The 25978-nt window shown below is 40.0% G+C and overlaps 1 protein-coding gene across 11 annotated transcripts in view; it reads right to left on the bottom strand.

The window, feature by feature from the left end:
• LOC123768924 (FHF complex subunit HOOK-interacting protein 1B) overlaps window positions 1-25978 on the bottom strand; it is a 54894-nt gene that overhangs the window by 16725 nt on the left and 12191 nt on the right. For 9 of the 11 annotated variants that reach the window (XM_069309123.1, XM_069309118.1, XM_069309121.1 and 6 more), the window contains 11 exons: window positions 25878-25978; window positions 21718-21938; window positions 20666-20816; window positions 18054-18212; window positions 13738-13824; window positions 12110-12160; window positions 8837-9013; window positions 6245-6445; window positions 4288-5178; window positions 2370-2496; window positions 747-925 (listed from right to left, as the gene is read on the bottom strand). The exon at window positions 25878-25978 is cut by the window's right edge and continues 238 nt beyond it. In XM_069309123.1, coding sequence (XP_069165224.1) covers window positions 747-925; window positions 2370-2496; window positions 4288-5178; window positions 6245-6445; window positions 8837-9013; window positions 12110-12160; window positions 13738-13824; window positions 18054-18212; window positions 20666-20816; window positions 21718-21938; window positions 25878-25978 — 2345 coding nt within the window. The remainder of the gene's footprint in view (window positions 1-746; window positions 926-2369; window positions 2497-4287; window positions 5179-6244; window positions 6446-8836; window positions 9014-12109; window positions 12161-13737; window positions 13825-18053; window positions 18213-20665; window positions 20817-21717; window positions 21939-25877) is intronic. The other 2 variants (XM_069309125.1, XM_069309117.1) reach the window with 2 other exon arrangements.

Below are 25978 nucleotides of genomic sequence, written 5' to 3'. Positions count from 1 at the left end.
GTGTGGGTCAGATGTCCAAGTGCCAACATCATCGCAGTTTGAGTGTCTACATGGAGAACATCACATCAAAGAAGGGAAAGGATAATACTGTACAAAATTTATTTAAGACATACTCATGCATAATACTTAACATCCATGTCACCAGTGGTTTATCAATCAATGATTAGTTTTCTAACCCTTACACTACTTTGGTTGCATTCTGCTATTTTCTCCAGTGCTCCAATAGCCATATACGACGTTTCCCATTTGATTTGTTTATTTTAGACGTGCATGTCCGTATATTACCTTTAAATAGCTGCGTTTTTTAGGGTATTCAAATTTATATATCCAAACAAAATTATACATGCACATCTTAACATACATGCCAGCATACAACAATTTCCACTTAGAGGCAATTATATTGTATACACAATTATATTGTGTATACTTAATTTTTGGCCAGAAGTAGTGCCAGATCAACCGGCCTGTGGTGGATATGTGGGCCTGTGGGCTGCTCCAAGCAACAGCCTGGTGGACCAAACTCTCACAAGTCAAGCCTGGCCTCGGGCCGGGCTTGGGGAGTAGAAGAACTCCCAGAACCCCATCAACTAGGTATATGTGGGCCTGCGGGCTGCTCCAAGCAATAGCCTGGTGGACCAAACTCTCACTAGTCAAGCCTGGCCTTGGACCGGGCTTGGAGAGTAGAAGAACTCCCAAAACTCACAATTTAAAATTTTAAAATATCTAAACAAATATTATTTACTAACCTGTACTAATGATCGAACAGAAGGTTGGAAGACAATAGACGTGTCAAGTAACAATGAAGAGAGGAGTGGCGTTGGGTACGTGGCCAGGCGACTCATTATTGTCATCACCAGTAGGTTGACATGAATGCTGGACGACAACATCTGATCTATTCGTAACATCAGTGCTTCCAAGAATGGTCCTGTCAAAGAAAAAAAACATAAAACACCTACCAGTGCAAAACATCTAACACTCATGTGTTTTGGAGAATGACACATTCAACACGCGCACAATTCACACTGTAGCAGGACTAGATACTAATTGTTGCCAACTGAACATTTAATTGTTCTGTCCAATCTCACATTAATGCCATTCCACATTTTTTCATAAATTTGCTAGATTTTTGCACGAATTTATTAAATGTGCGATTCCATTCAATAACATTCTCACAATATTATTCCTGCTGATATCACACAGGCAATCGTAACAGGTTTGCTTTGAGTCTGCAGCATTAGACAAATTTTTATGACTGAGGGCTAAAACCAATTGTTCAAGAAATGGCCACATAAAAACAAAATAAGTACCATGTTATGGGAAATAATGAAAAAAAAAAATCATTATTATTACCCCATTCTCCTACTTTCATGGAGTGGGGAAGGCGTCAACCTGGTGGGAAAAAGGCGAAAGACGAGGCTGTAGTGAAAGACGCCAATTTAAAAAAAAAAAAAAAAAGTTCTGGTCATTATATCATCAAAGATTTGGAAATATCTTCAGACATAAATGTCCTCATACTCTATACAAATTCACATTACAAAAATTAAGTAGCTATGCAAATCTAGCTAAAGTCATTTATTCATCAGAAAAAGTCTAACCCAAAACCTGTTACAAGTACAGCAAGCAGTGAAAGTGATGAAGCTGACCCAGCAATCACAGTCACATCACACACTATCTCCTTAACTAACATTTTACTTCCTAATCTTCCAGTAATTATACTTTTATCTCCTTAAGAATCACCAACCCCCCCCCCAAGAGTTTTTATTTATGATATATACTGTATATCCCATTTATAGCAATGCACCAATGGGATATCTGATTTTGAGAACCGAACCAATGACTTGCAAATACTGTTCTGTAGTTAGATTTGCAGTCCATTCAGAAGTTGGGATCTTGCAAATTTACCTAATATAATACACATGCATATCAGATTGACCCTTTCTAATGCTCTACTTATTGAGAAAACCTTTGGAACAGGGTAGTGGAATTGAACCAAAATCCTGGCTCACCTAAAATTAAAGTGTTTCTTAAAGTAACACAACCTTCGGATCCAGAGGAGAAGTTCCGGATCAGCCGGGCTGTGGTGGGTATGTGGGCCTGCGGGCCGCTCCAAGCAACAGCCTGGTGGACCAAACTCTCACAAGTCAAGCCTGACCTTGGGCCGGGCTTGGAGAGTAGAAAAACTCCCAGAACCCCATCAAGCAGGTATAACCTGGAGTCTGCCTGAACTCATGGGGAAGTTGGAGGCACTGAATTGATACCCAATTCAATTTTTACATGTTTTAAATGCAGAACATTTCATACTACAGTCAAAACCAAATGATCCACCATAGGAGACAAAGATCCCTTCCTATACAAGAGTGACATTATACCTATTGTTGGCCGTGGCTGTGACTCTGAAGCAGCGGCCTTCTCTGCTACTTCTGGCGACGGTTCATGACTGTGCCATGGAGGACCCACCCACTCCCCTTCATCTCCTGTTATCTCCAGACGATACACCTGAAAGCACACTTAATGAAATGGCAGCGTATCTTTGGATAACAATAACGGACATCTCTCTCAAATACAGACAATAATCAGTAATTATCATGACACAAAGGAGAAATTTGTTATAAAGTTATTACTTATTTGTAGTTACAAGTAGAGTTATGCTCAATGTGACCCATCTTCCTTTTATAGTTGATCATAATTACTGTACTGTAGTTTTCTAGCTTCCAGTGTGTTTAGCACAAAGACCACTGGAGATTGTCCCAGTCATCCACCACTCCTATTATTCTTTCAATATCCATTTCATTAGATGCTTTAAACTGTGACCTCCAGTTATGATAACTGTTCGCACACTTTTATCTTTTTACAAATTTATATACCCTTCATGAATCATCTTTAATTCTTATAAATAATTGTAAATATTCCATGGACTTGTCTGGATTTCTGTCTAGTGATCTGAGCTTCATTTTATGGGTTCAGGTTGGTGGGTGTGAAGATAGCATACCCAGACTAGCTCTCCGTCATGCTGAAGCTGACCACATTAGGCAAGTAACAGGCTCCCTGTACACAGTAGCTCCCTGTAGCTCCCTAAGCTACAGGCTCAGTCTTATGTCGGCTTTCTTCATTGTCAGTTGTGTGTGAAGGTAAGCAGGTTTTCCTTTCTTGATTGTGTAGTCATATTAATTGTTTGTCAATCTTGTTGCCTCAGTTTGCTTCCTGCCTGTGTCATAGTTTTATGCTTCATGGCTTTGGCAAATTAGGCCCGTTCTGTTCGGTCCAAAATAGGCCTGTTCTGAACCCATTAGTCAACTTTTTTTTTTCAAAAGAATGATTTTCTCCCAGATAATTCTTAAGGCTTTGTCATGCATTGCCATTGTTTACTGGTCCCAGTGAGGCTAGGCTCCCACAATGTTCTTCCCATGATGACCAAGCCACCAAGTGAAGCCCACATTTCTCCTCTTTGTGGGTCTGCAAGCAGGTAGAACAAACATCTGGGCGCCTGACAGCTGGGTGGACAGCGCTTCGGATTCGTAGTCCTGAGGTTCCGGGTTCGATCCCCGGTGGAGGCGAAGACAAATGGGCAAAATGTTTCTTTCACTCTGATGCCCCTGTTACCTAGCAGTAAATAGGTACCTGGGAGTTAGACAGCTGCTACGGGCTGCTTCCCGGGGGTGGAGGCCTGGTCGAGGACCGGGCCGCGGGGACACTAAGCTCCGAAATCATCTCAAGATAACCTCAAGGTAGGTAGCATGCAAAGGCAGAAAGGACTTTACGGTACAGTACTACTATACTCTCCACTCAGGGCTGGTGTCTCCTTATCAAATGAGTACAGCACTTCACTCTACTATTAACATATTGTGACAACTGTACTTTGAGGGATAACAAACATGACAATTGTATTATCCAGCCTTTTCACTAGATTAACCTAAGTTACAAGGTAATGAAAAATTAATTATTTTCTGTACATTTTCAAAGGATGCTTTAATAAGTAGCATCAAAATGTGGGCATAATTGTTGGTATGCTGCATATTGCTAGGAGTATATTATCATATATGGGCTGTCTTTACCAAAAATCTACTAAAGACAATATATTTTTAATTCAAATAATAATCTCAAAACATATAAAGAACATGTTGTATTCATGGCTTCATATTCTGCATGACTAGTATATTCTGGTTAATGATATACTGAACTATACATCAGACTAATTGTCTTATTTAGTTAATACTTAGAATCTCGTCTCGTTTACATAAAAATAATAAATTACTAAATATGAACAGAAAAATTAAGAAAAGCTCTTACCTTGTTGTAGGACTTAGACAAGCTGACATCATATATCTTAAAAGAAGTAAAAGCTTGGTCTATTTCACGCAACGTTTCCTCAAGCCCAGCAAGCTCTGTAGGAGTTGATGATCTTTGTAGAGAATCAATAAACTCCTGATCATCTTCATTTGACATATATGAATCTTTTTTCTCTATAGACTCACTGGTGGCACACACACTAGATGACCCTTGATTAACTATTTGACTTCTAGGTGACCCATCTGAGCTATTGACTGGAGAAGAATCCCTTGATGCTCTAATATTAAAACTTTCATAGCCACTGCTCTCCCCAAGTGAGTCAAGATTCTCTTCTTCCCCACCTTGGCCCATTATCCTCTCTCCTCTCCCTCCAAAAGTTCCAGATTGAGCTGATCTGTTCACATTATGTTCAATATCACATACACCATTGAGCACTGGTTTTATATCAATCTTACTAGTTCTGACATCAGAAGGCAAACTGGTGCTACGAATTCTGGCCTCTGCTTGTGATGCATCGGATGACTGTGAAGTTGTAGGATCCGAGTGAGAACGAAGCTTAGGATATAACACCGGTGGGTTAAGACGAGCAGCATCCAACATCTCCACAGCTTGAGTAGGTGATGGGTTAAGGCCATCATATCGCCATGCCCAACATGAGCACGCACCTTTACAAGCTGCTATGCTCATTTGAGCTTCATTAAGGTAATATGAGTATGTTGTTGGTTGGTCTAAAGACATAAGATCACTTTCCGATGAACAGGTAGATGCATTGGATAGCGATCGTTGATGGCGTGGCACAAGGAACGTAGTTGGTGATGACTGAGGTGTAGTTGATGAATACTGTGTGCGTGAAGGCTCTAACACTTCTGGCTGCTTTTGGGAGTTCTCTGCCTGTGATAAAATTACAATATGTTATAAATGATCTAGTTAATAACACTGTATAAACACATTTCATCAGTGTATTACCTAGACTTGTCAAGTCATATTTTATTTATTGAGTTTGAAACGCTTATTTGCAAACTTTGATTGCAATTGACCAAGTCATCCTTCGTCCCCCAAAGAAATGATATCGAGGGCTAGGTAAAAGGGAGTATTTCAGCGCTTATTTACGGTACTTTACTTTAGGTATGCTCCCCTTGTACAGCTCCCTCCCTCCCTCCCTTGTAGTGCTCCCTCTCACACTGTAGCTCCCCTTGCTGGTGTGGTCCCCTGTTGCTATCAACATCAGACCTTCATTGAATACTGTTTGCTAATCCAGTACCTAGCTTTTTCACCTGTTCTCTTACAATTTTTTGTGCACAAAATGACAAAACTGCTAATAAGTATATTAAGAACAGTTTAAATACAAGTAATTATCAAAAGAAGGCTCCAAACTGGGAAGGCTATGTAAGTTTAAATACAAGTCATAAAATGTAAACATTTCACTTGTACCGAGTACAATGCTGACTGAAAATAACTCTTAGAACCACCTTTTCTTGCTTTTTATTGTTTATATTAATGCATGCTGTATTTTCAGATATAATCCTGTTTTTTTGCATACATATTTGTCTGTCAATTCAAGCAGAAAGGAAATACTTAATGTGATATAGTCTATCCTTTGCATTATAAGGAACTTTTTTTTATGGCAGATGAGCATTCCCCCAACTTTGACCAATCCTAAGCTGCCCCAACTTTGACCAATCCTGAGGTGCCCCTTGTCTGCAGGCTGCTCATACCACTTTTCAAATCATAGAGAACACTCTGGACTGTATAGCTACACAGTATTAACTGACAAGTTGGTAACATACATATTTTGTTATGCTTAATATATGAAGTGTTAATAAGCAATTTACAGTGTTCTAAATTAAATGACAAAGTGCCACTCAAAAAATTGCAATTAATCTAGTATAAAAATGGATAATTTTAAAATTCTAATTTAAAATGATTGACTTCATAAAAACAAGGGTAAGGTATTAACCTGACACACATCAGGGATAAGATGAACAAGCCTAAGAGAAGACTTGGCTGCAGGGTCCGGAGGCTGAGTGAGACGAGAGCGTTGGGAGAGCATCACGTGCGTGCAAGGTGTCAGGTATTGAAAGACAAGTGCCACCATTAAGTCTTCACAATTTAGCTCAACCAATGTCCAAAACAGACTCAATGTAACTAGGCAAAGTTGCTGTAAAGAAAAAATAAGAATGTTAACAATTTTGAAAAATATCATTATCACTACCCCATTTCCCACTTCCATTGAGTAAGGAGGCCCTTGGGGGCAGATTCACGAAGCAGTTATGCAATCACTTACAAACGTGTACATCTTTCCTCAATCTTTGACACCTTTGGTTACATTTAATAACAGTTTACAAGCGTGAAAACTTCCCAATCAACTGTTGTGATTGTTATAAACAGCCTCCTGGTGCTTCGGAGCTCATTAACTGTTTAATAATTGTAAACAAAGCCGCCAAAGATTGAGAAAAGATGTACAGGTTCGTAAGTGCTTGCTTAAGTGCTTTCCCTTAGTCTTTAGTCAGAGGAAGTGTGTTTTCCATTCCAGACTTCCTCACATGGAAGGTAGGAGTATTTGACCCACCATGGGCGGAGGGGTTGTTGTTACATCCCCGTGTGGCTTGTATGATGTATCTATTCTACAGAATGAGCAATCACTACCCTATTGAATTAATAGTTGTATGCACTGACAAATTATACAATTTTAAATTTGTTTATAAAAAATATAAAACAAAACATACTAAGGGGAAAATAAATTAATTCCCAAACAGCTTCCTTAACTTATATGGATGCTCAATGCAATAAATGAACTATTCGTATTACAGTACTTGGCAATACTGTGTCAATGTAATGAAACGTCTCTTTCTGGTAAAGCCTCGGTGGTTTCCTGAAGTTATCTCGCTGAGATAGCGAGATATCAACTAATGATGCCCCATTAAGGGGCACATCAGTTGTAGGAGTCCTCTTTGGCCTACCAGGTACCAGGGCCAGAACCTAACCCATCACCTCTGACAGGCACAAGGAGCAGGGGACTATTATTGTCACCCCTCACCGGGAAAGCATCTAGAAAGTCGGCGAAACTTTACAGTCGACTGCAAGGTTTATACTAAACAACACATCGAAACTGCCAAATGACTGCAAATGATTCAGAAGCAACAATTTGTTCACAAAATGGAGGCCTGGTCGAGGACCGGGCCGAGGGGATGCTAACCCCCGAAATCATCAAGATATCAGTATCAATGACCCAAACAGGCAGCACAGTGGAGGCAGAGAGAATGATTGCTGGCCTGTAGCAGGACCAACAAACAACCTTCAAACTTGCTCATAGTAAGTGCAGACTCAATGGGTCACTCACAAGCCATGCCTGAGAGTTGCTGATGAATTACCGGGGCCTGGAGGTATCTAGCCAGTCCCCAGGGCACCCAGGCACTAGGGATGCTCTCCAAAAGAACAGACACCAAAACACAGCCTTCAATAACATGGCTATGAAGGATGTCTGTGGCATGTCTTATAAAGAAGCATGCATGTACCCTAGCACACCTAGGGTACATGCCCTAGGCAATATTCCCCATCCTGGTGGTCAGGTCTCATAGGGACGACCTTAATTCTCAAACATATCAGAGAAACGTCTGTCAGTTCAGGGGCATCACTAGACGACCACCCATGCAAGGGCCATCCTGAGTGTATGCAGCTAGAAGCGTAAAATTTGTTAGGTCCATACAAAATTGCAAGGAAGTAAACACACACACACGTGAAGCAAATACTGAAAGAAACGAACGATACACAAGCAAATCGCCCCTGCAGAACAAAGTCCAAAAGATAGCTAGCACTTAGCTGAGAAGCAGTGGGATCAGCTGTGATAGTGGATCCAAGGAGCTCATGTGGTGTCATCCACAACAACAGTACTGACCTTCAGTGCCAGCTGTGGGCAGGGGCTTCCAGCTGCCTGGTGGCAGCTATTAGTACTAACTGGTTTGGGCTGGTTGGGGTGAGCCAACCGTTGTTTCTGAATCATTGCAGACTCGTTTGGCAGCTTCAATGTTTTATTTTCTATGAACATTGCAACTGTCTGTAACGGAAATGCTGACATTCTGCATGCTTTCCCAATGAGGGTGGTGGTGATACAGTAATCCCTTGCTCTTCTGTGATGGAGAGTGGCCAGGCTCTGCTCTGGTTCTCAGTAGGCCAAAGAGGACCCCTGGGACAGACAAGTGACTCGGTAAGGGGAAGCTTAGCGAAATAGCTTCAGGAAGCTTCCCAGGGGCTCCTCCTAGAAAACACTGCTGAACATAATGAGTGGCTTGGCTTAGTATGAATAAAGGGAAAGAAAAGTTAAAAATGTGAAGACAATTACAAAAGACCAGTGAAAAAGAACCCAATGAAAGAAACTGGAAAATTGATTCCCAAATTATGCAAATGCATGGCATATATAACAGTATTATTTTTTCAAAGATATTTCCATACCAAAGGAGATACACCCACATACAGACTATCATTAACATAGAAGCATAGTTAGCATCCTCACTGATAATATAATACACAAACCAGTGTCTGCTCAACTTACCGTGTTAGGCGAGTGTAGTCTTGAAATAAGAATAGAAATAATGGGAGGCTCCAAAGCAGGACTGTTGGGAGAGACGAGTAGGAAGGCCAGGAACACTCTGCGCAACTCTGGCTCCGTCACGGTACGTAAACACAACTCCACGTATGCTGTAGCTGCAACCACCTCCCCAACCACTGACTGGTATCAAAAGTGTCTCGACTTAATGAGATGGAATATAATGCGCTAACAAAGTTTATATCATGAAATGCATAACAATTATTTAACTTAATTACATACTACTAATACCCAGTTAGAAACCTAATTGATATAACTAATGAATAGCACAATACCCCCCAACAAAAAAAAAAAAATTGAAGTATGTACTGTATATTAAAATTTAAGTATAACATTATAAATACTATATGCAATAAAAATAATTATGATGACTAAGCTCAAAACTATAAACTCACATTATATGTAGGTCAGTGTATAGTTATTGCCTTAAGTAGTACACGGCATAAGCCCACTGCACATGAAAATATGTTGATTTACAGGAAAGAGCTTAAGTAAGGATGAAAGTAAGGATGGAAACAAGGCATGCACTTATCAGTCTCAAGCCTGCTCATCCATTCTGGCACATACCAGGAAAATTGTAATAATAACTTAAAGGCCTGGGACCTGGGGCCAGATTCACGAAAGCACTTACGCAAATACTTACGAACGTGTACATCTTTCCTCAATCTTTGACGGCTTTGGTAACATTTATTAAACAGTTTACCAGCATGAAAACTTGCCAATCAACTGTTGTTATTGTTATAAACAGCCTCCGGGTGCTTCGGAGCTCATTAACTGTTTAATAATTGTAAACAAAGCCGCCAAAGATTGAGAAAAGATGTACAGGTTCGTAAGTACTTGCATAAGTACTTTCGTGAATCTGGCCCCAGGTGTTGCCAGCTGGTGGTTGTCGGTGTAAGTGACCAGACGGTAAACCACCATTTTGATCAATACATTACTCAGTAAGGCCGTGGTGCTAGATAATTAATGATAAGGCTCTGAGTGCTTATGAGTGAGCTTACTGCACACTTGTTATCCTAGAAGGGATAAGAATTTTCTCCTTTGCCTCTCTGGCACCAGTATAACCTCCCAAGGATGTCTAAGATGATTTCAATCAAGATCCTATCCAGTGGAACTTTCAGTGAGCTAGCCTTAAAGACCATCTAAATAAAATAGCCAAAAAATCAAGCATTGAAGGTAATGAAACGCCTCTTTCTTGTGGCCAGGAGCCACTAAGGGGGTCATTCATTAAGATAATTATAGTATAGTATATCTTGAGGTTATCTTGAGACGATTTCGGGGCTTTTAGTGTCCCCGCGGCCCGGTCCTCGACCAGGTCTCCTTTTTGTTACACACCCCCAGGAAGCAGTGTGTAGCAGCTGTCTAAACTCCCAGGTACCTATTTACTGCTAGTTAAAAGGAGCATCAGGGTGAAAGAAACTCTGCCCAGGAAGCAGCCCGTGACAGCTGACTAACACCCAGGTACCTATTTTACTACTAGGTAACAGGGGCATAGGGTGAAAGAAACTCTGCCCATTGTTTCTCGCCGGCGCCCGGGATCGAACCCAGGACCACAGGATCACAAGTCCAGCGTGCTGTCCGTTCGGCCGACCGGCTCCCCATATATACAAATATAAAATGGAGAACTTGATTTTTTAACAGCACAGCCCAGCTGCAGCAGTACTTTCAACTCCATAGCTGAAGCCTGTTCAAAATATGACAGTTTTTAGTTACAACTAACTTGCATCTATGTTAGTACGCAGTACTGTACTAAGGAGTATTTTTTATTATAGAATTCTTAATGCTAACTTTCTTTACACTGTACTGTATTAATATTCTGAAATGACTTTCAGCAATTCTTAATAAATTATTTAACTTTCAGCAGAGATAGTAATGTAAAATTACTTATACAGATATTAACAATATATTTATTTATTTTATTTATATACAAGAGTTCTTACATTCTTGTAAAGCCCTACATAGAGCATTAAGCCACAGAGCACGCATAGCATTTCGGGCAGATCCTTAATCCTAATTTTCCCTGGAATATGACTTGCAAAATTGTTTAACAACCAGGTACCCATTTATTACTGGATGAACAGAGGCCACAGCTAAGGATTGGTGTTCGGTCAATCCTCCCTGGCCGGGATACAAACCCAGGCCAAATTGCTCGCGAAGAGCTGGGCGAGCATTTTACCACTGCGCCACGGGGACTGTTGATATGGCTATAACAATGTTGACCTTGCTTATAAAACACCCACCAGCATCTTTCTTAATAAAGAACTTTTTTGCTTTCATATTTTTATCATGGTGCAAAAAATATGATATTCATAATTTAAGACTACGTATGATTCAACAGCAAAATGGCAACCAAGAAAGGACTACTGGGCCAGCATATCTCAGGCTACAAACAGGATGGTGTATATTTGATGTGCGGGAGCTGCGAGGGATGTGCGGAAGCCGCGAGGGATGTGCGGAAGCCGCGAGGGATGTGCGGAAGCCGCGAGGGATGTGTGGAAGCCGCGAGGGATGTGCGGAAGCCGCGAGGGATGTGTGGAAGCCGCGAGGGATGTGTGGAAGCCGCGAGGGATGTGCGAAAGCGAGGGATGTGCAGTAGCTGCGAGGGATGTGCGGCAGCTGCGAGTAGACAGCCCAAATACAAACAAAATATAATCCCGTGAAATTTACAAGGTATCATTACTGGCGATACCTTATTATTAATGGTAGCCATTCTTTACATGGTACACACAGATATACACAGTACATAAAATATACAACAACAAGTCTGGTCTAACTCTTAAAATGCAGAATTCTATATAAAGCAATACTTTTATAAGCACAAAAAAATTACACCTGGCAAAAACCAAGAGTTAATACGTACTGTATATGCAAATCATCACAACAGAATTAAGACATTGTATTTGATTTCAGTACACAGTAAAGTACATATTTTCAATATTAATTCCATTCAAATAGATTCATTTGGTCTAATATTGTAACTGTGATTATCCTAAATAAATAAGACACATCATGCTTCAATTTAACCACATAAAACATTACATAGGTCAAGCTTAATTTAAATTACTGTAAAAAATGCTAGCAGTATCTAGCAAATGACTAGTCCTACTCTATAGACAGTTCACATGTTGAATCTTTACAATGACACGTAGGGATCGCAAACTGCATTTAGAAGTTATACGTAAGACAGAATGTGCAGACCAGCAGCCAGGTTATACTGACCAGGAAAACAGGAGTGTTGTGTGCTTCAATATCCCCATTGACTGCATCACCCTGTGACCGCCAACAGTTGGTACCAAGTCATGTAAAGGTCCAAGAAAGCAAATAAGAGAGAGGCCCAGTCACATAACCCCACACACACACACACAAAAACAAAAGTGGCTGAATGAAATATTGGAAAATAATACCACTACAAGTTCTAACAAGACCGTGAAGGGAAAGCCAGAAATATAATCCCTTGAATGTAACATTGAGACTCTACACTACCTCTTTAGCAGACTAAGCATGGCAAAGTCAACTGGGGAGGGGGGGGGGGGACAAAATTTACAAACTGAACAAAAATCATTTTAAATCACTTGTATTTACTATTGGGAACAAAAAATGATCAAAATTAATTGGTATAAAGTACTCTTAAATGTTCAAGAGTCTGGCAAAAATAAATGAACACTAAGAGCCTACAGCAGGTGTCAAAGACATCTTCAATATTCATAACATATAACAATGATGGCAGTAAAACCTCATTTTACCATAATTCTTGTGGCATAATTCTTACATGAACAAATTTTATCATTTATTTAATGTGTAATTGAACTGATGTTGCATTACCAACATCACAGGAGCAAATATACCCTGAAGTTGAAAATAAATTTGGATGAATAACCTGTATGCCTTCACCTTTCCCCATAGACAAGGATGATGAATCTTATCTTGAGGTTATCTTGAAATGATTTCGGGGCTTAGCGTCCCCGCGGCCCGGTCCTCGACCAGGCCTCCTTTTTGTTACACATTCCCAGGAAGCAGTGTGTGTAGCAACTGTCTGAACTCCCAGGTACCTATTTACTGCTAGGTAAAAGGGGCATCAGGGTGAAAGAAACTCTGCCCATTTGTTTCTGCCTCCACCGGGGATCGAACCTGGAACCTCAGAACTACGACTCGAAAGTGCTGTCCACTCAGCTGTCAAGCAATACATGTAGTCTCTTCTTTGCTAAATTCCACATATAAATCTTCAACAGTTCTTTCATTCAATAAATCACTCTTACATCTCACTCTTGATTTCTCTCACTTGTGTCCGTTGCGTCAGGCTCACTTGTGGCTGTTCCATCAGGCACATCTGCATCTACACATTGTTTACATCCATTCCACAAACTTAGACTACTACTACATAACCCTTGCAGACCTCACCCACTGTGTGTTACTAAGCAAGCCATACAGTGGGTTACCAGTTAACCGGATTTCTTTTTTCACATATCTCGGGATGAATGGGTTCCAAATCAGATCCAAACATGTACTTTAGTGATCTGGAGCAGAGAGACCAGGATGTAGGAGGGAAAATACACAGCTAACATGGGACCGGATCATAGGAGCACATTGGCATACACGTGTGAAAAAAATAAACATATCCCAATATTAATTTTGTGTACAATTTGTAGAATAAAACTGCTGGAGCTTTCATGTGGAAGAAAGCATAAATACAATGAAACCATGTTTGTAATTGGAAAAACTTTTGTTTAAATTGTGTCAATTATTTAAGAAAATGAGGTTTTACTGCATTTTAACAAAAAGCAGACTAGCATACCCAGCTTAATCTATGCACTAAATACAATATTTATATGGAATAATTTGAATCTGACCTGATGCAGTGCTGGACCCAAGACAGGAACAAGGAATCCTTGATACAAGAACTCCACTAACTGCTTCCTTACTAGAGGATGGGCAACCTGAAATGGCAAGAATTTGACCAGACCACACACTAAAAGGTGAAGGGACGACGAAGTTTCAGTCTGTCCTGGACCATTCTCAAGTCGATTGAGAATAGTCCGTGGCTCAACTTACTTTAGCTACGTTACTGTGACTCATCGCCTGCACATGGCAAGAATTTCTTGACACATTAGCCATGGTATAAAAACTTATTAATACTAACATCAGCTGTGCAGCATAGTGGGCCCTCAATCTGTGCGAAGAAAACGTTACAGGAAAACTTGGCGCAGAACAAATCCAAAGTGGAAAATAAAATTTTATATGGTAAAAACGGTACATTCCAAAAGTCTCCAATAGCCAGTATTTTTTCTACTCTCAATAAAACACCTTTTCGCATGCTATATTAAATATGTACAGTAGTAGCAGTAATATTAAAACTTATTAAAAGTAGATCCTTTCTACTTGGTTGAATTGTAGAATCATCATTGTTGGGTTTAAATGACAGGGGTGATTACAACAATTGTTGGGACCAGTTTTGCCTACTGATTGGTTGCTGGCTGGTGATTGGAACAAAGGGGCCAAGAGCTGAAAATTATTGTGAACAGTATTGACACTGCAAACATAAATGGCATGCAGATAATGCCTGGCAAAGCATACGATGTACAGCCAGCCAGACAAATCACAAGTCAATGACCAAGGAACCCCTCCAGAAAGCAGAAGACTCATTATCACCTAAACAAAGAAGGCTGGAGAAAGAGGAAACATGAGAGAGAGAGAGAGAGAGAGAGAGAAAAAAAAAAAAAAAAAAAAAAAAAAAAAAAAAAAAAAAAAAAAAAAAAAAAACTGGCAAAAGATATAAAGCTCACAAATCCAACTTCCGAGAGAGAGAGAAAGCCAACTAAATAGGTACTCTAGAGAAACGTCAAAACATTATCCAATAACCAAGTATATTCCAGAGAAATGTGAGCTGGATGAAGGTGAATGAGCACCCCTAGAAACTAAAAAAGAGGAGAGAAGAAAGAACACCCAAAAAAGCAAGCAAGAGTGACTGCTAAAGCCAAATGGTAAGAGGCAACATTACTGTATTAAGCATCAGATGGTAATCAACAGAGCCAGTAAAGTAAAGACACGACCAGAGCCACTGAAACTGAAGGGAAAGAAAAAGGCAGCAGGCACACCACAGTGGAAATGGCACGAAAGTGTTAAGGAGAGAGACAACGTGACACCAAATGTAAAGACACAGATTCTACAGGAAAGTGACGGTTGGGTTGACTGTGTACCTGGGCCTTAAAAAAAAAAAAAAAAAAAAACTTTTGACAGTCCCACACAACTAGTTATTTTGGAAATCAAAACATGCTGGATGGGTGAGACACTTCTGACATGGATGAAAATTTTTCTAACTGACACACAGATGAGGAGAGTAATCAGAGAATGTATCTGACTGGAGAAGTGTTACTAGCAGAATACCACAGAGTTCAGTTCTTGCGCCAGTAATCTACCAGAAGGAATACAGAACATGAACATGTTTACGGATGATGCCTTGATGATGTGGATGATATTCATGATACTGGGGAAGATAGGAGACGCAGATGATTGTAATGCCTTTCAAACTGATTTAGATAAAACAAGTGTTTGGAGCTACATGTGGCAAATGGAATTCAATGTGAATAAATGGTAAATAGAATTCAATGTGAATAAATGCCATGTTTTGGAATGTGGAATCAGAGAAAATTAGATCACACACAACTTACAAATTATGTAGAAAGGAATTACAGAACTCTAATAAAGAACGAGACCTAGGGGTGGTTTTGGATAGTAAGCTGTCGCCAGAGGAAAACACAGAACATTTGTAAGAGGAGCGTATGCATCACTTTCCAACTTCAGATTTGCTTTTAATTACATGGTGAAATTCTAAAGAAACTGTTCATGCCTTTTGAAAAAAAAAAAAAAAACTGGAATATGCAGCAGTTGTATGGTGCCCATATCTCAAGAGGCACCCAGCAAACTGGAAAAGGTGCAAAGGCATGCTACAAAATGACTTACAGAACTGAAAAACATGAGTTATAAGGAGAGGTTAGAGGCATTAAATCTTCCAAAACTAGAAGATAGAAGACAGAAGAAAAAGGTGATATTTTGTAAGTGGTGATCATAATAGGAATTTATCAAATTGACAAAGAGGAATTCCTGAAACCAGCAACTTCAAGAACATGAGGAAACAGATTCAAGCTAAGGAAACAAAGGTGCCGAAAAATATTAGAATTTTTTCTTTCGCAAGCAGAGCGGTAGACAGTAGAAACAAGTTAATTGAGAAGGTGGTGGAGGCTAGAACCTTCCATACTGTAGTTTCAAAGTGCTATATAACAAAGGGTTATCTTGAGGTTATCTTGAGATGATTTCGGGGCTTTTTTTTTAGTGTCCCCGCGGCCCGGTCCTCGACCAGGCCTCCACCCCCAGGAAGCAGTCCGTGACAGCTGACTAACACCCAGGTACCTATTTTACTGCTAGGTAACAGCGGCATAGGGTGAAAGAAACTCTGCCCATTGTTTCTCGCCGCCCTGGGATCGAACCCAGGACCACAGGATCACAAGCCCAGCGTGCTGTCCGCTCGGCCGACCGGCTCCCCGGTCATGTCTCATGATCATGTCATATAGGAACCAGAACAACACAAACTACAAAGGTCTCCAACCTGGACAAGATGGGAAGAAGCAGCTGGATTGGTGAAGTGTTAAAGGAACTCCCTCTGGTTCTAGTCCAGGTGAGCACGTTCACCAAAAAGGCCTCGCAAGGAAGTTTATCATTTAAGAGGTAGCCGATGGTTCCAGGCCAAAATATCCATGTGCATATCCATCCATTCATTTGGTAAAAGACAGAAATGGCAGAGATGGCCATCAAGTTTGAAACACCCCAAATGTGAACTGCGCTGAAAATTCAACTTCAAGAATCTATAACTATGACTATAATGCGAATCCACCATTACAGGGAAAGGGATCAGGTGAACCCAGCCCTGTTGAGGAACATGAGGGGTGACAAAGGTATAATATACCAAAATAATGTACCATTATGTACCAAATTAACAGCTTACTGTACCATGAAACTCGTGCCAACTCACTTATGGGTGAGTGTTCCAAACTTCTTGTAGAAGTTTCAGCTGAAAGACCAATGGCCATTTTCAGTCATTGTTACAAAGCTAACTCTAGTTGTGTGTAGAATTTGAGTGTTGCCAAGATGTACTCGCCTAGTTGTGCTTACAGGGGGTCGAGCTTCGGCTCTTTGGTTTGGCCTCTTAACTGTCAATCAACTGGTGTACAGGCTCCTGAGTCTATTGGGCTCTATCATATCAAGATTTGAAACTGTGTATGGAGTCTGCCTCCACCACATCACTGCCTAGTGTATTCCATTTGTTAACTACCCTGACACTGAAAAAAATATTTCTAATGTCTCTATAGCTCATTCGAGCACTAAGTTTCCACCTGTGCCCCCCCCCCCTACTGTTCTTGTTCTGTCCATGCTAAATAGTTTGTCTTTGTCCACCCCTGCCAATTTCTGAGAATTTTGTAGGTACTGTATGTTGACCACCCATTGTGGATGACATCACAAAAAGGCATCTTTGTCTCATTTTGAAGACATGCTGACCTAGAGCTGCATGGCACCTTGGTGGAACATTTATGTAGGCACGCTTCCATCAGCATCCATGACGCTCTTCTTGATGAACTTCATAAGTGTGTATCTAATTAGCATACATAGAGTGGCCTCAAAACTTTGTATGTAACTTTGTATGTAACAGTGCATGTACAGTACCTAGCTCTGGAATGGCCCAACATGAGAACATCCTCATGTATTAACAATTTTGGTGCCAAATCAAATTCTCACAGGTGTAAATTTTCCTTTTCTGAACTTGCACAGAGTGAGAGCCAACTACACCCTACAACACTGTCCAACTATGCAAGGTGAAACACTTCATGCCTCTAACTTAAAAAATGTAAAGCTTAGATTAGTCAACTTTAAGATTACTTAAAACAATCATTAAAACTTTTTATTTTAACTGGGATTACCTTAAGTATCAAAAATAAATGGTTAATCAAAATATTTATACAAATTGGGTTTATAATCTTTAAGACTGTCATTCTATATATAGAATGTTTCCGAAGAGTGTTTTCACAAAATGGGCTACTAATACAAATGAAGTAAATATGGTAAACATCAAATCCCATGGTTATAAATACATCCATGTAATTAATAAAACTCTGACCTGAACAACTGCATTGCAGAATTCTAAGGAATTCAAAAACAGCTGGAGTTGAGAAATATCAGCTATGTCTTCCATACACAGGCGATGCCAGCCATCTGACTCCACAGACAGCGAGCGTGGCAGCATAGAATACAAACCACTAAGGCCTGCTGCCAATACCTGGAAACACCAGAAAATAAATAGGCAATCTTTACATTCTGAATGGTATTGTATAAACAAATACTGAGCTTTACATTCTGAATAGTATTGTATAAACAAATACTGAGCTTTACATTCTGAATGGTACTCTATAAACAAATACTGTCATACAGAGTAGGGTCTAAGACCTGAGAAAAGTTTGCCTTGCCTACCTATAATGAAAATACTGTACAAGATAAAACACATTATGTATTGTGTTTTATATATAATGTGCACAAGGTGTGTGACATCACTAGAGGGTGCTTTATCAAGTTCTCTCTTGAACACTGAGATGTCAGACAGTTGTGTTCCAAATGATTAGGAGTGTTGAAAAGTCTTGGATCCCTGATGTTGATAGAATTCTCTCAGTAAACCTATTGAACCTCTACTTTCAAAAGGGCTATTTTGCACTTCCTACCATTCCTTCTTGGCTCATGTGGAGTTATTTCTGTGAGCAGATTTAGAACCAGTCCCTCTAATATTTTCCAACTGCAAATTATTATGTCTCTCTCCCACCTACACTCTAGGGAATACAGATTTAAACATCTTGAGCTGTACAATAATTTATGTTTTAACGAGTCATGACTGCTAATTTATTGCATTCTTTAAAAATACAGTATAGTCTTCTGACATTGATACTCTCAAATTTGTTATACAGTATTACTTTTTCTTCTTCAATGTGTGTGATTTAACTGCATTTTATATATAGTTTCCATTTGAATATTTTTAGTTTTTCCACAGCACGGGAGCTGGAACTTTATTAAACAACATAATATTTTCTGTGGCCAATTGAAAGACCTGATTTACTTCAATTTGGAAGTTTGCTGTATACTCTATATTGTCTACTTTCATAAAACTTTTAGTGTCATCTGCAAAGGATGATACTGTAGTATGGTTTGTGTTGTTGTCTATGTCCAGTATGTAGATGAAAACATTACTGGAGTAAGTTCAATACCCTGGGAGTATGAGCTTTTCAGGGTGGATGATCTGAATTTTACTTTGTTGACTACTGCACACTGGGTTCTGTTCATTAGGAAATTGAAGATCAATCCTCTTACTTGGCCAGTATTTACTTTTGTGCATATTTTTCTGATCCCATGTCCTCTGTGATCTTACTTCTTAGCACTCTTTCAAAGATTTTTATGATGTGTGATGTTAGTGCTATCAGTCTATAATTTTTTCCTGTTTTATTTCCTCCTTTATGGAGTGGCTCCACCATTTTAAGTATATAGAGGATAGCACCAGTATCTAGTTTCAATCTTCAAAAAATGTTGAGCCTAGGATAAGATTTTTTTTAATTTTTGATGAGCATGGAATTCCAGGTATCAGGGCCTGGTGCAGAGTGCATGGGCATACTGTCTATGGCTACTTCAAAGTCCAGTGGGATTAGGATGACATCTGATATACGATTTGATGTTGGCAATACATTCATGAAGAATTTGTGTGCATTATTGATCTTCAGTGTGTTCAGGGGTTCACTAAAAACAGTCATACTATATCCTCAGTACTACAATTATTTCTTTGTTGTCATCTGTGAAAGTTCCATCTCCCTTGTGCAGGGGCCCAATGCTAGGTGTAGTTTTTGTTCTCAAGTTTGCAAAGGAGAAAGTATTTTGGATTCCTCTCTATTTCAATGGTGACCTTTTGCTCTCTTTGCCTCTCCCAGGTTTCTTAAGATTCTTGTAGCTTTAGCTTAATCATATTTATTTCTCTATAGAGCTTTCCTTGTCATTTTTGTGATAGGGAGGGCAGTCAAGTTGTGCCGCAATTTGTTTTCTTGACCTATAAAGGAAAGGCTGTTCTCAGTCCAATTTGCATATTTTTCTTAAGTTTTTTCTTAGTGGTATGTGACGAACATATTTCTAGTGCTAAGCCTACTTTTACCAGGAACTGATTCCTGGTAAATCAGGAATCAGTTCCTGATTTATTCCTGGTAAATCAGGAATCAGTTCCTGATTTACCAGGAATCAGTAAATTCCTGATAAATCTGGGCATTCCTTACCCAAAACTCATTTTGGGTAAGGAATACCAAATAATGGCATTCTGGGTCTTTCCTTAGCCAAGAATGCAAATTCTGATCATGGGAAATTTTGTCATTTTATCTCATTTTTTCTGGGCATTCCTTACCCAAAACTCATTCTAAACAAAACCTAAATCCTAAGAAATGACACGGATATCAACTAGCAATCAATCAGTATCAAGTGCGATTACATAAATATAATAAAGGCGCAATTTTGCTTAATGTTTAGACATCACTAAATGAAGGCGATGAGTCACAATAACGTGGCTGAAGTATTTCCTGGAGAATGGTCCAGGACGGACCGAAACGTCGTCGTCCCTTCAATTTCTAGTGTGTGGTCTGGTCAACATCACTAAATGAATTATGGTATTCACTGAGCACACTATACATTACAATACAAATCTGTGACACTTACAGGACAAAAGTTTGAGTGTTGAGCAATGTACTGGCCAACAGAGGTGTGTGATGCAGACAGTGCCATACAAAGAAGCAATGCATCCCTGGCTTGCTGCCCAATGCCCCCCTCCCGGTGAACAAATGGCAGTAAGAGAGAGAAGATCACGAACCTGGAAAATAAATACTAATATATACATTTATGTATATTGTGTTACTGAACTAGTGACCTGCACCCAACCAGATCATACCCAAACATCTCAGATCCAAGAGTACCCAGGTATCCACAGAAATTTGAGAGCATGGTTGGGCAGTCCGTCTGGCGGCACAGTTGGGCAGTCAGTCTGGCCCCATTCCCACAGCTACCATATTCTTCAATAGCTGCCACACTCTCCAACTGCTGCCACATTCTCCAATAGCTGCCACATTCTCCAATAGCTGCCACATTCTCCAATAGCTGCCACATTCTCCAATAGCTGCCACATTCTCCAATAGCTACCACATTCTCCAATAACTACCACATTCTCCAATAGCTACCACATTCCCCAATAACTACCACATTCCCCAATAGCTACCACATTCCCCAATAACTACCACATTCCCCAATAACTACCACATTCTCCAATAGCTATCACATAGTCTTGGTCAATACACTCAAACTTTATTACATACTTTTTAGAGTCTATAAATGATATGTATACCTAACAAAGCTCTCTTACATGCCATCCACATAAGCTCTCTCAATATACAGGCTCATTTTCACCACAGAACCTATCTTGTTCATCACTGATCAATTTCTCTAATTTCTTGTGATTTTCCATTTAGTTTTACCTGCTACAGTTGGTTTTCTCCACAGCACTTAATCATAACCTCATATCTCATCAATGCCTGCAGCTGTAAAACAATTCAGCTTAAGTGAAGTATTTACTTCTTCCACAGAGATATCAGCTGTCAAATGATCTTTCACTCTTCTTAAACAATTCATGATCACAATAGCATCTCTTGTGTCATCTCCACCTATTACTTTCAAAAGTATTCTCTCCACTTCTCATAATGTTAAAAAGAAAGACTTACTTGGCAGGACCTTGATCATTGGAGAACTGAAAGAAGAAATCCAGTAAATGGTGGTTATGCATGAGTGACACACACAGTTGATTGAGAAGCACAACAAGACGTTTCTCAACCTCCACAGGAACGCAACCACCACATGACGCCAAGAGTCGCATTAGAGGACAGATGATGGGCTTGTACACAAGTATTTCTTGTCTTGAGTGACTCAAAAGTTGTTCATGTACCTGAAATCATCATAATATTACATACAAACAATGTACAATAATTACAGGTACAGTATTATTATTTTGGGTCCTATGAGGTGTATTTAAGTCTTTTTGTTGCATCCTAAAAGAACTAAAGCTATATAGCGGTATATCCATTATACTGTAATCATGTCACACCCACATGGCTGTTTACTTGTGGCTGTGGGGATCAACCGATGCTACCCTCTTGTTAAGTCTGCAGCATTGGTTCTGAATTATGAGTTGTCTTGAGATGAGATGATTTTGAGGCTTTAGTGACCCCACGGCCCGGTCCTCGACCAGGCCTCCACCCCCAGGAAGCAGCCTGTGACAGCTGACTAACACCCAGGTACTGCTAGGTAACAGGGGCATAGGATGAAACAAACTCTGCCCATTGTTTCTCGCCGGCGCCAGGGATCGAACCCAGGACCACAGGATCACAAGTCCAGCGTGCTATCCGCTTGGCCAACCGGCTCCCCAGTTCCTTCAGGATTCTAGTCTTAATGGTGAAAACTGTCACATCAGAATGATTATTGAACTCTGAGCCTCTCAGTAAGGCTCTTAGAGAATATTTACTATAGCTCATTTGTTCAATTATATCTGGGTGAGCACAAGAGAACATCACCAGCCCGATAATCATCACCCAGTGTATCTAGTTATATGTAAACATTTTAACGGTGCATTCCTTATTAGTTATTCTAAAAGAATAAAGCGAATTTAAATAATCTAAAAAGAGCTTTGTCATGGGTTCGTATCCTGGCCGGGGAGGATTTACTGGGCGCAAATCCTCAACTGTAGCCTCTGTTTAACGCAACTGTAAAATGGGTACTTGGTTGTAATTTGGTTGTAACAACGATTCTTCGTGGCAGGGATCGTATTCCAGGGACCTGCCCGAAACGCTACGCGTACTAGTGGCTCTACAACCATGTAACAACTCTTGTATATATATATATCTCAAAAAAAAAAAAAAAAAAAAAAAAAAAAAAAAAAAAAAAAAAAAAAAAAAAAAGTGCAGCTTGAGGTTTGTTCTGGTGTGAAAGGGGTGTTGTCATTAGTGATTGAACCAATGTAGTTTGCAACTGCCACGCAAAGGAGCAGAAGCAACATTACTTGACTTGCACATCCTTATGTAATTTGATGAAATATGATTGAGAGAACAAGTCTTACAATAAATTCAACACAGGGTTGTACATAGCTATCACACTGTATTTTCACTTGTTATAATCAAAATGGCATAGTTCATATATCCGTTCACCTGCTCGGCATTTTCTTTGTATGCTTAATCTCTTTTTCCAGGGTCGTAACAGGTGACTCATTAGCTGGTCAAGCAGTTCAGCAGGAACCTGAACTTTGCCTGTATTGTACCTGGGAGTTCTACTTCCCAAGCCCGGCTCAGAGTTAGGCATGACTTGTGAGAGCTTGGTCCAACAGGCTGTTGCTTCAAGTGGTGCCCATGATGTTTGCATATATGTGGCTTTGGCTGTTGTCTTCTCCAACATGTCCTGGGCTGATTTTTGGGTGCTGAGGTTTGGCATTCTAACACGGTCTGGCATCCCAGTATTAAGTCACTATTCCTGGTATCAGCTGATCGTGTGTTGGTTTGGGTCGTGTGTCAGCCTGGGTTTTCCTTGTCCTACTGCCTGCCACCTCTTCTCCTTCCCGGTAGATCCTGTTACTGTTCTCTATGGTTGGTTAGTTTCAGGGAACCCTTGGGGGTGCTTCCTGCAGAAACCCAAGGTTGAATGTAATGAAACACCTCTTTCTGAATGAGAACTGCATGCTCCTTAATTTTCATCCCCCTCCAAGTTTGTCAGTTGGGTTGTCCATTAGGGAGCTGGTCGGCCGAGCGGACAGCACGCTGGACTTGTGATCCTGTGGTCCTGGGTTCGATCCCAGGCGCCGGCGAGAAACAATGGGCAGTTTCTTTCACCCAATGCCCCTGTTACCTAGCAGTAAAATAGGTACCTGGGTGTTAGTCAGCTGTCACGGGCTGCTTCCTGGGGGTGGAGGCCTGGTCGAGGACCGGGCCGCGAGGACACTAAAGCCCCGAAATCATTTCAAGATAACCTCAAGATCAGCTCCAGAACTGAGATAAGAAGCTGGCTGAGGCTGGACTACCTGGTAGTGGTAATCAGTGCTAATGAGTTTCAAGCTAGTTTGAGTCTATGTGTGTGTGTGAATCATCTGCAGAGTTGTTTGGTAGTTTTGAGGTATCGTTTTCTGTGAACCCTCCAGTTGTCTGTAAAGCTTTGCTACCTTTCTGGTGAGGTGGCAGATTGGCACTCAGTCCCTGCACCTCTGAGAGGGGCCAGATTCTAGATTTGGGTCCTGGTAGGACAAACAGAACTTCTGCAACTAATGTGACTTTTTAGTATAAAGCAGTTTCAGCAAGATAGCTTCAGGGAGACACTTGGGTTCCTCCAGCAAGGTGTTTCATTACATTCAATCACTCCATCATTTACTGATGGTGAGAGTGAAAAGGATGGAAAAATGCTTGATATAATAGGATGGAAGTTTGTGGTTGTCAGGGGCATAAAAAGAGCCGTGAATAGTTTGTGGCACTGGTTTTATGGGAAATTTATGTATTTTGCAAAAACTTGCCTTCTAGTGCCATTAATAGTCACCCACATCTTGTCTCAACCAACTTTCTTTCACTATGTCCCGAGTCCTAGATGACAGGTGTCATTCCACCTGACAGTTCAAGGCAGCAAATATGATTATTCACCATTTCCCATTCTTGGATGTTTACAAACTAGAACTTCCCTGAAGCCTTTAATTACTAGTATCCATATATTGTCAGGGCTTTCTGACAATGGTCCAAGGTCCTTCAAGCTACTGCAACAAACAGCTATATATCCATCTTATTCTCCTGTATATACTGCTTTGATCTGCTGCTGTCAAAGTCTTACCACTAGCTCGATTATTCTTAAAGTTGATCCTCCATATTTCTCCTTTAATGTGCCTCCTCGCCTTGTCTGCCCTTTCATTATGATGTTTACTCATTTTCCCTTTCCACTATCAGTTTAGCTATTGGTTATATTCATATTACTCACCCACTTGTCCTGTACCATCTACTTCTTCAGGCATATTATACAATGCACATAAATGTTCACTTTGATTAACTCGTCCTATGTCATTTTTATCATTATCTCTGGTTTAGATTTAATCATTTATCTCCTCTCACTGTAGTTTCTTTAATTTTTTTGTTCTAACGTTCTTATGGTTTGGTTCACATGCCCCCTTTCTCCTTGAATATATCTTGATCCTATCCACTCTCGCATATGCTGATAATCGCTGGTAATTTTCTTATTCACATCTCTTCCCCATCAACTCTCAAACTGGCAAGTGTAGTGTAACTGGCAAACTTAAGTGCCTCTAAATGGCTCTTGATGTGGTCCTTTGGTGGCACTTTTCTATCTAGAAGCACCTATAGATTCTCCCCATACAAGTTACTTAGCATCTTTTCACTTAACTTATAGGCTGAATGAAGCCTACTTTCACCTGTATTGCATTTCATTAAATGACATTTATTCATGTTGAACTATACAGAATTCTGACAGTGCTTGCAAACTCAGATCTAGGATCAATCTTGAGGCCTATCTCTGAACCTTCTCTGAATCTTTTTGTAACAATACCACCCTTCCCTAACAACTAATACCACTCCACCAAGCTTATTTTATCTAGAAAATTTTGAAGGGCATGCCAGTCATCAAGGTACATGTGTATACACATGTGTGCATGCATGCATGTGTTTGTGTGTAAGCACATGTACGAGTTTTGGCATACAAGTAATATGTGAATTTAGGAATTTCAGCGTGTATGTATATTTGTTTTTTTTTACCATTGTTTCACTTATCACTAAACAAAGAATTAAATATAACATTTGTAAAACTTGTATACAAATTTATTACTGTTTTTTTCTAGTTAGTCAACACAAACCTTCAGTTGTTCCAGTTTTAAGGCATTCACAAACTCTCCAGTGTTGAGGCTCCACGTCAAAATAGTGTCAAGGATTTCTTCACCAACGAAGTGATCAAAGA

This window comes from Procambarus clarkii, chromosome 64 (genome assembly GCF_040958095.1).
Source record: "Procambarus clarkii isolate CNS0578487 chromosome 64, FALCON_Pclarkii_2.0, whole genome shotgun sequence".
Taxonomy (NCBI): domain Eukaryota; kingdom Metazoa; phylum Arthropoda; class Malacostraca; order Decapoda; family Cambaridae; genus Procambarus; species Procambarus clarkii.
This window is presented reverse-complemented; position numbering and strand designations above follow the sequence as displayed.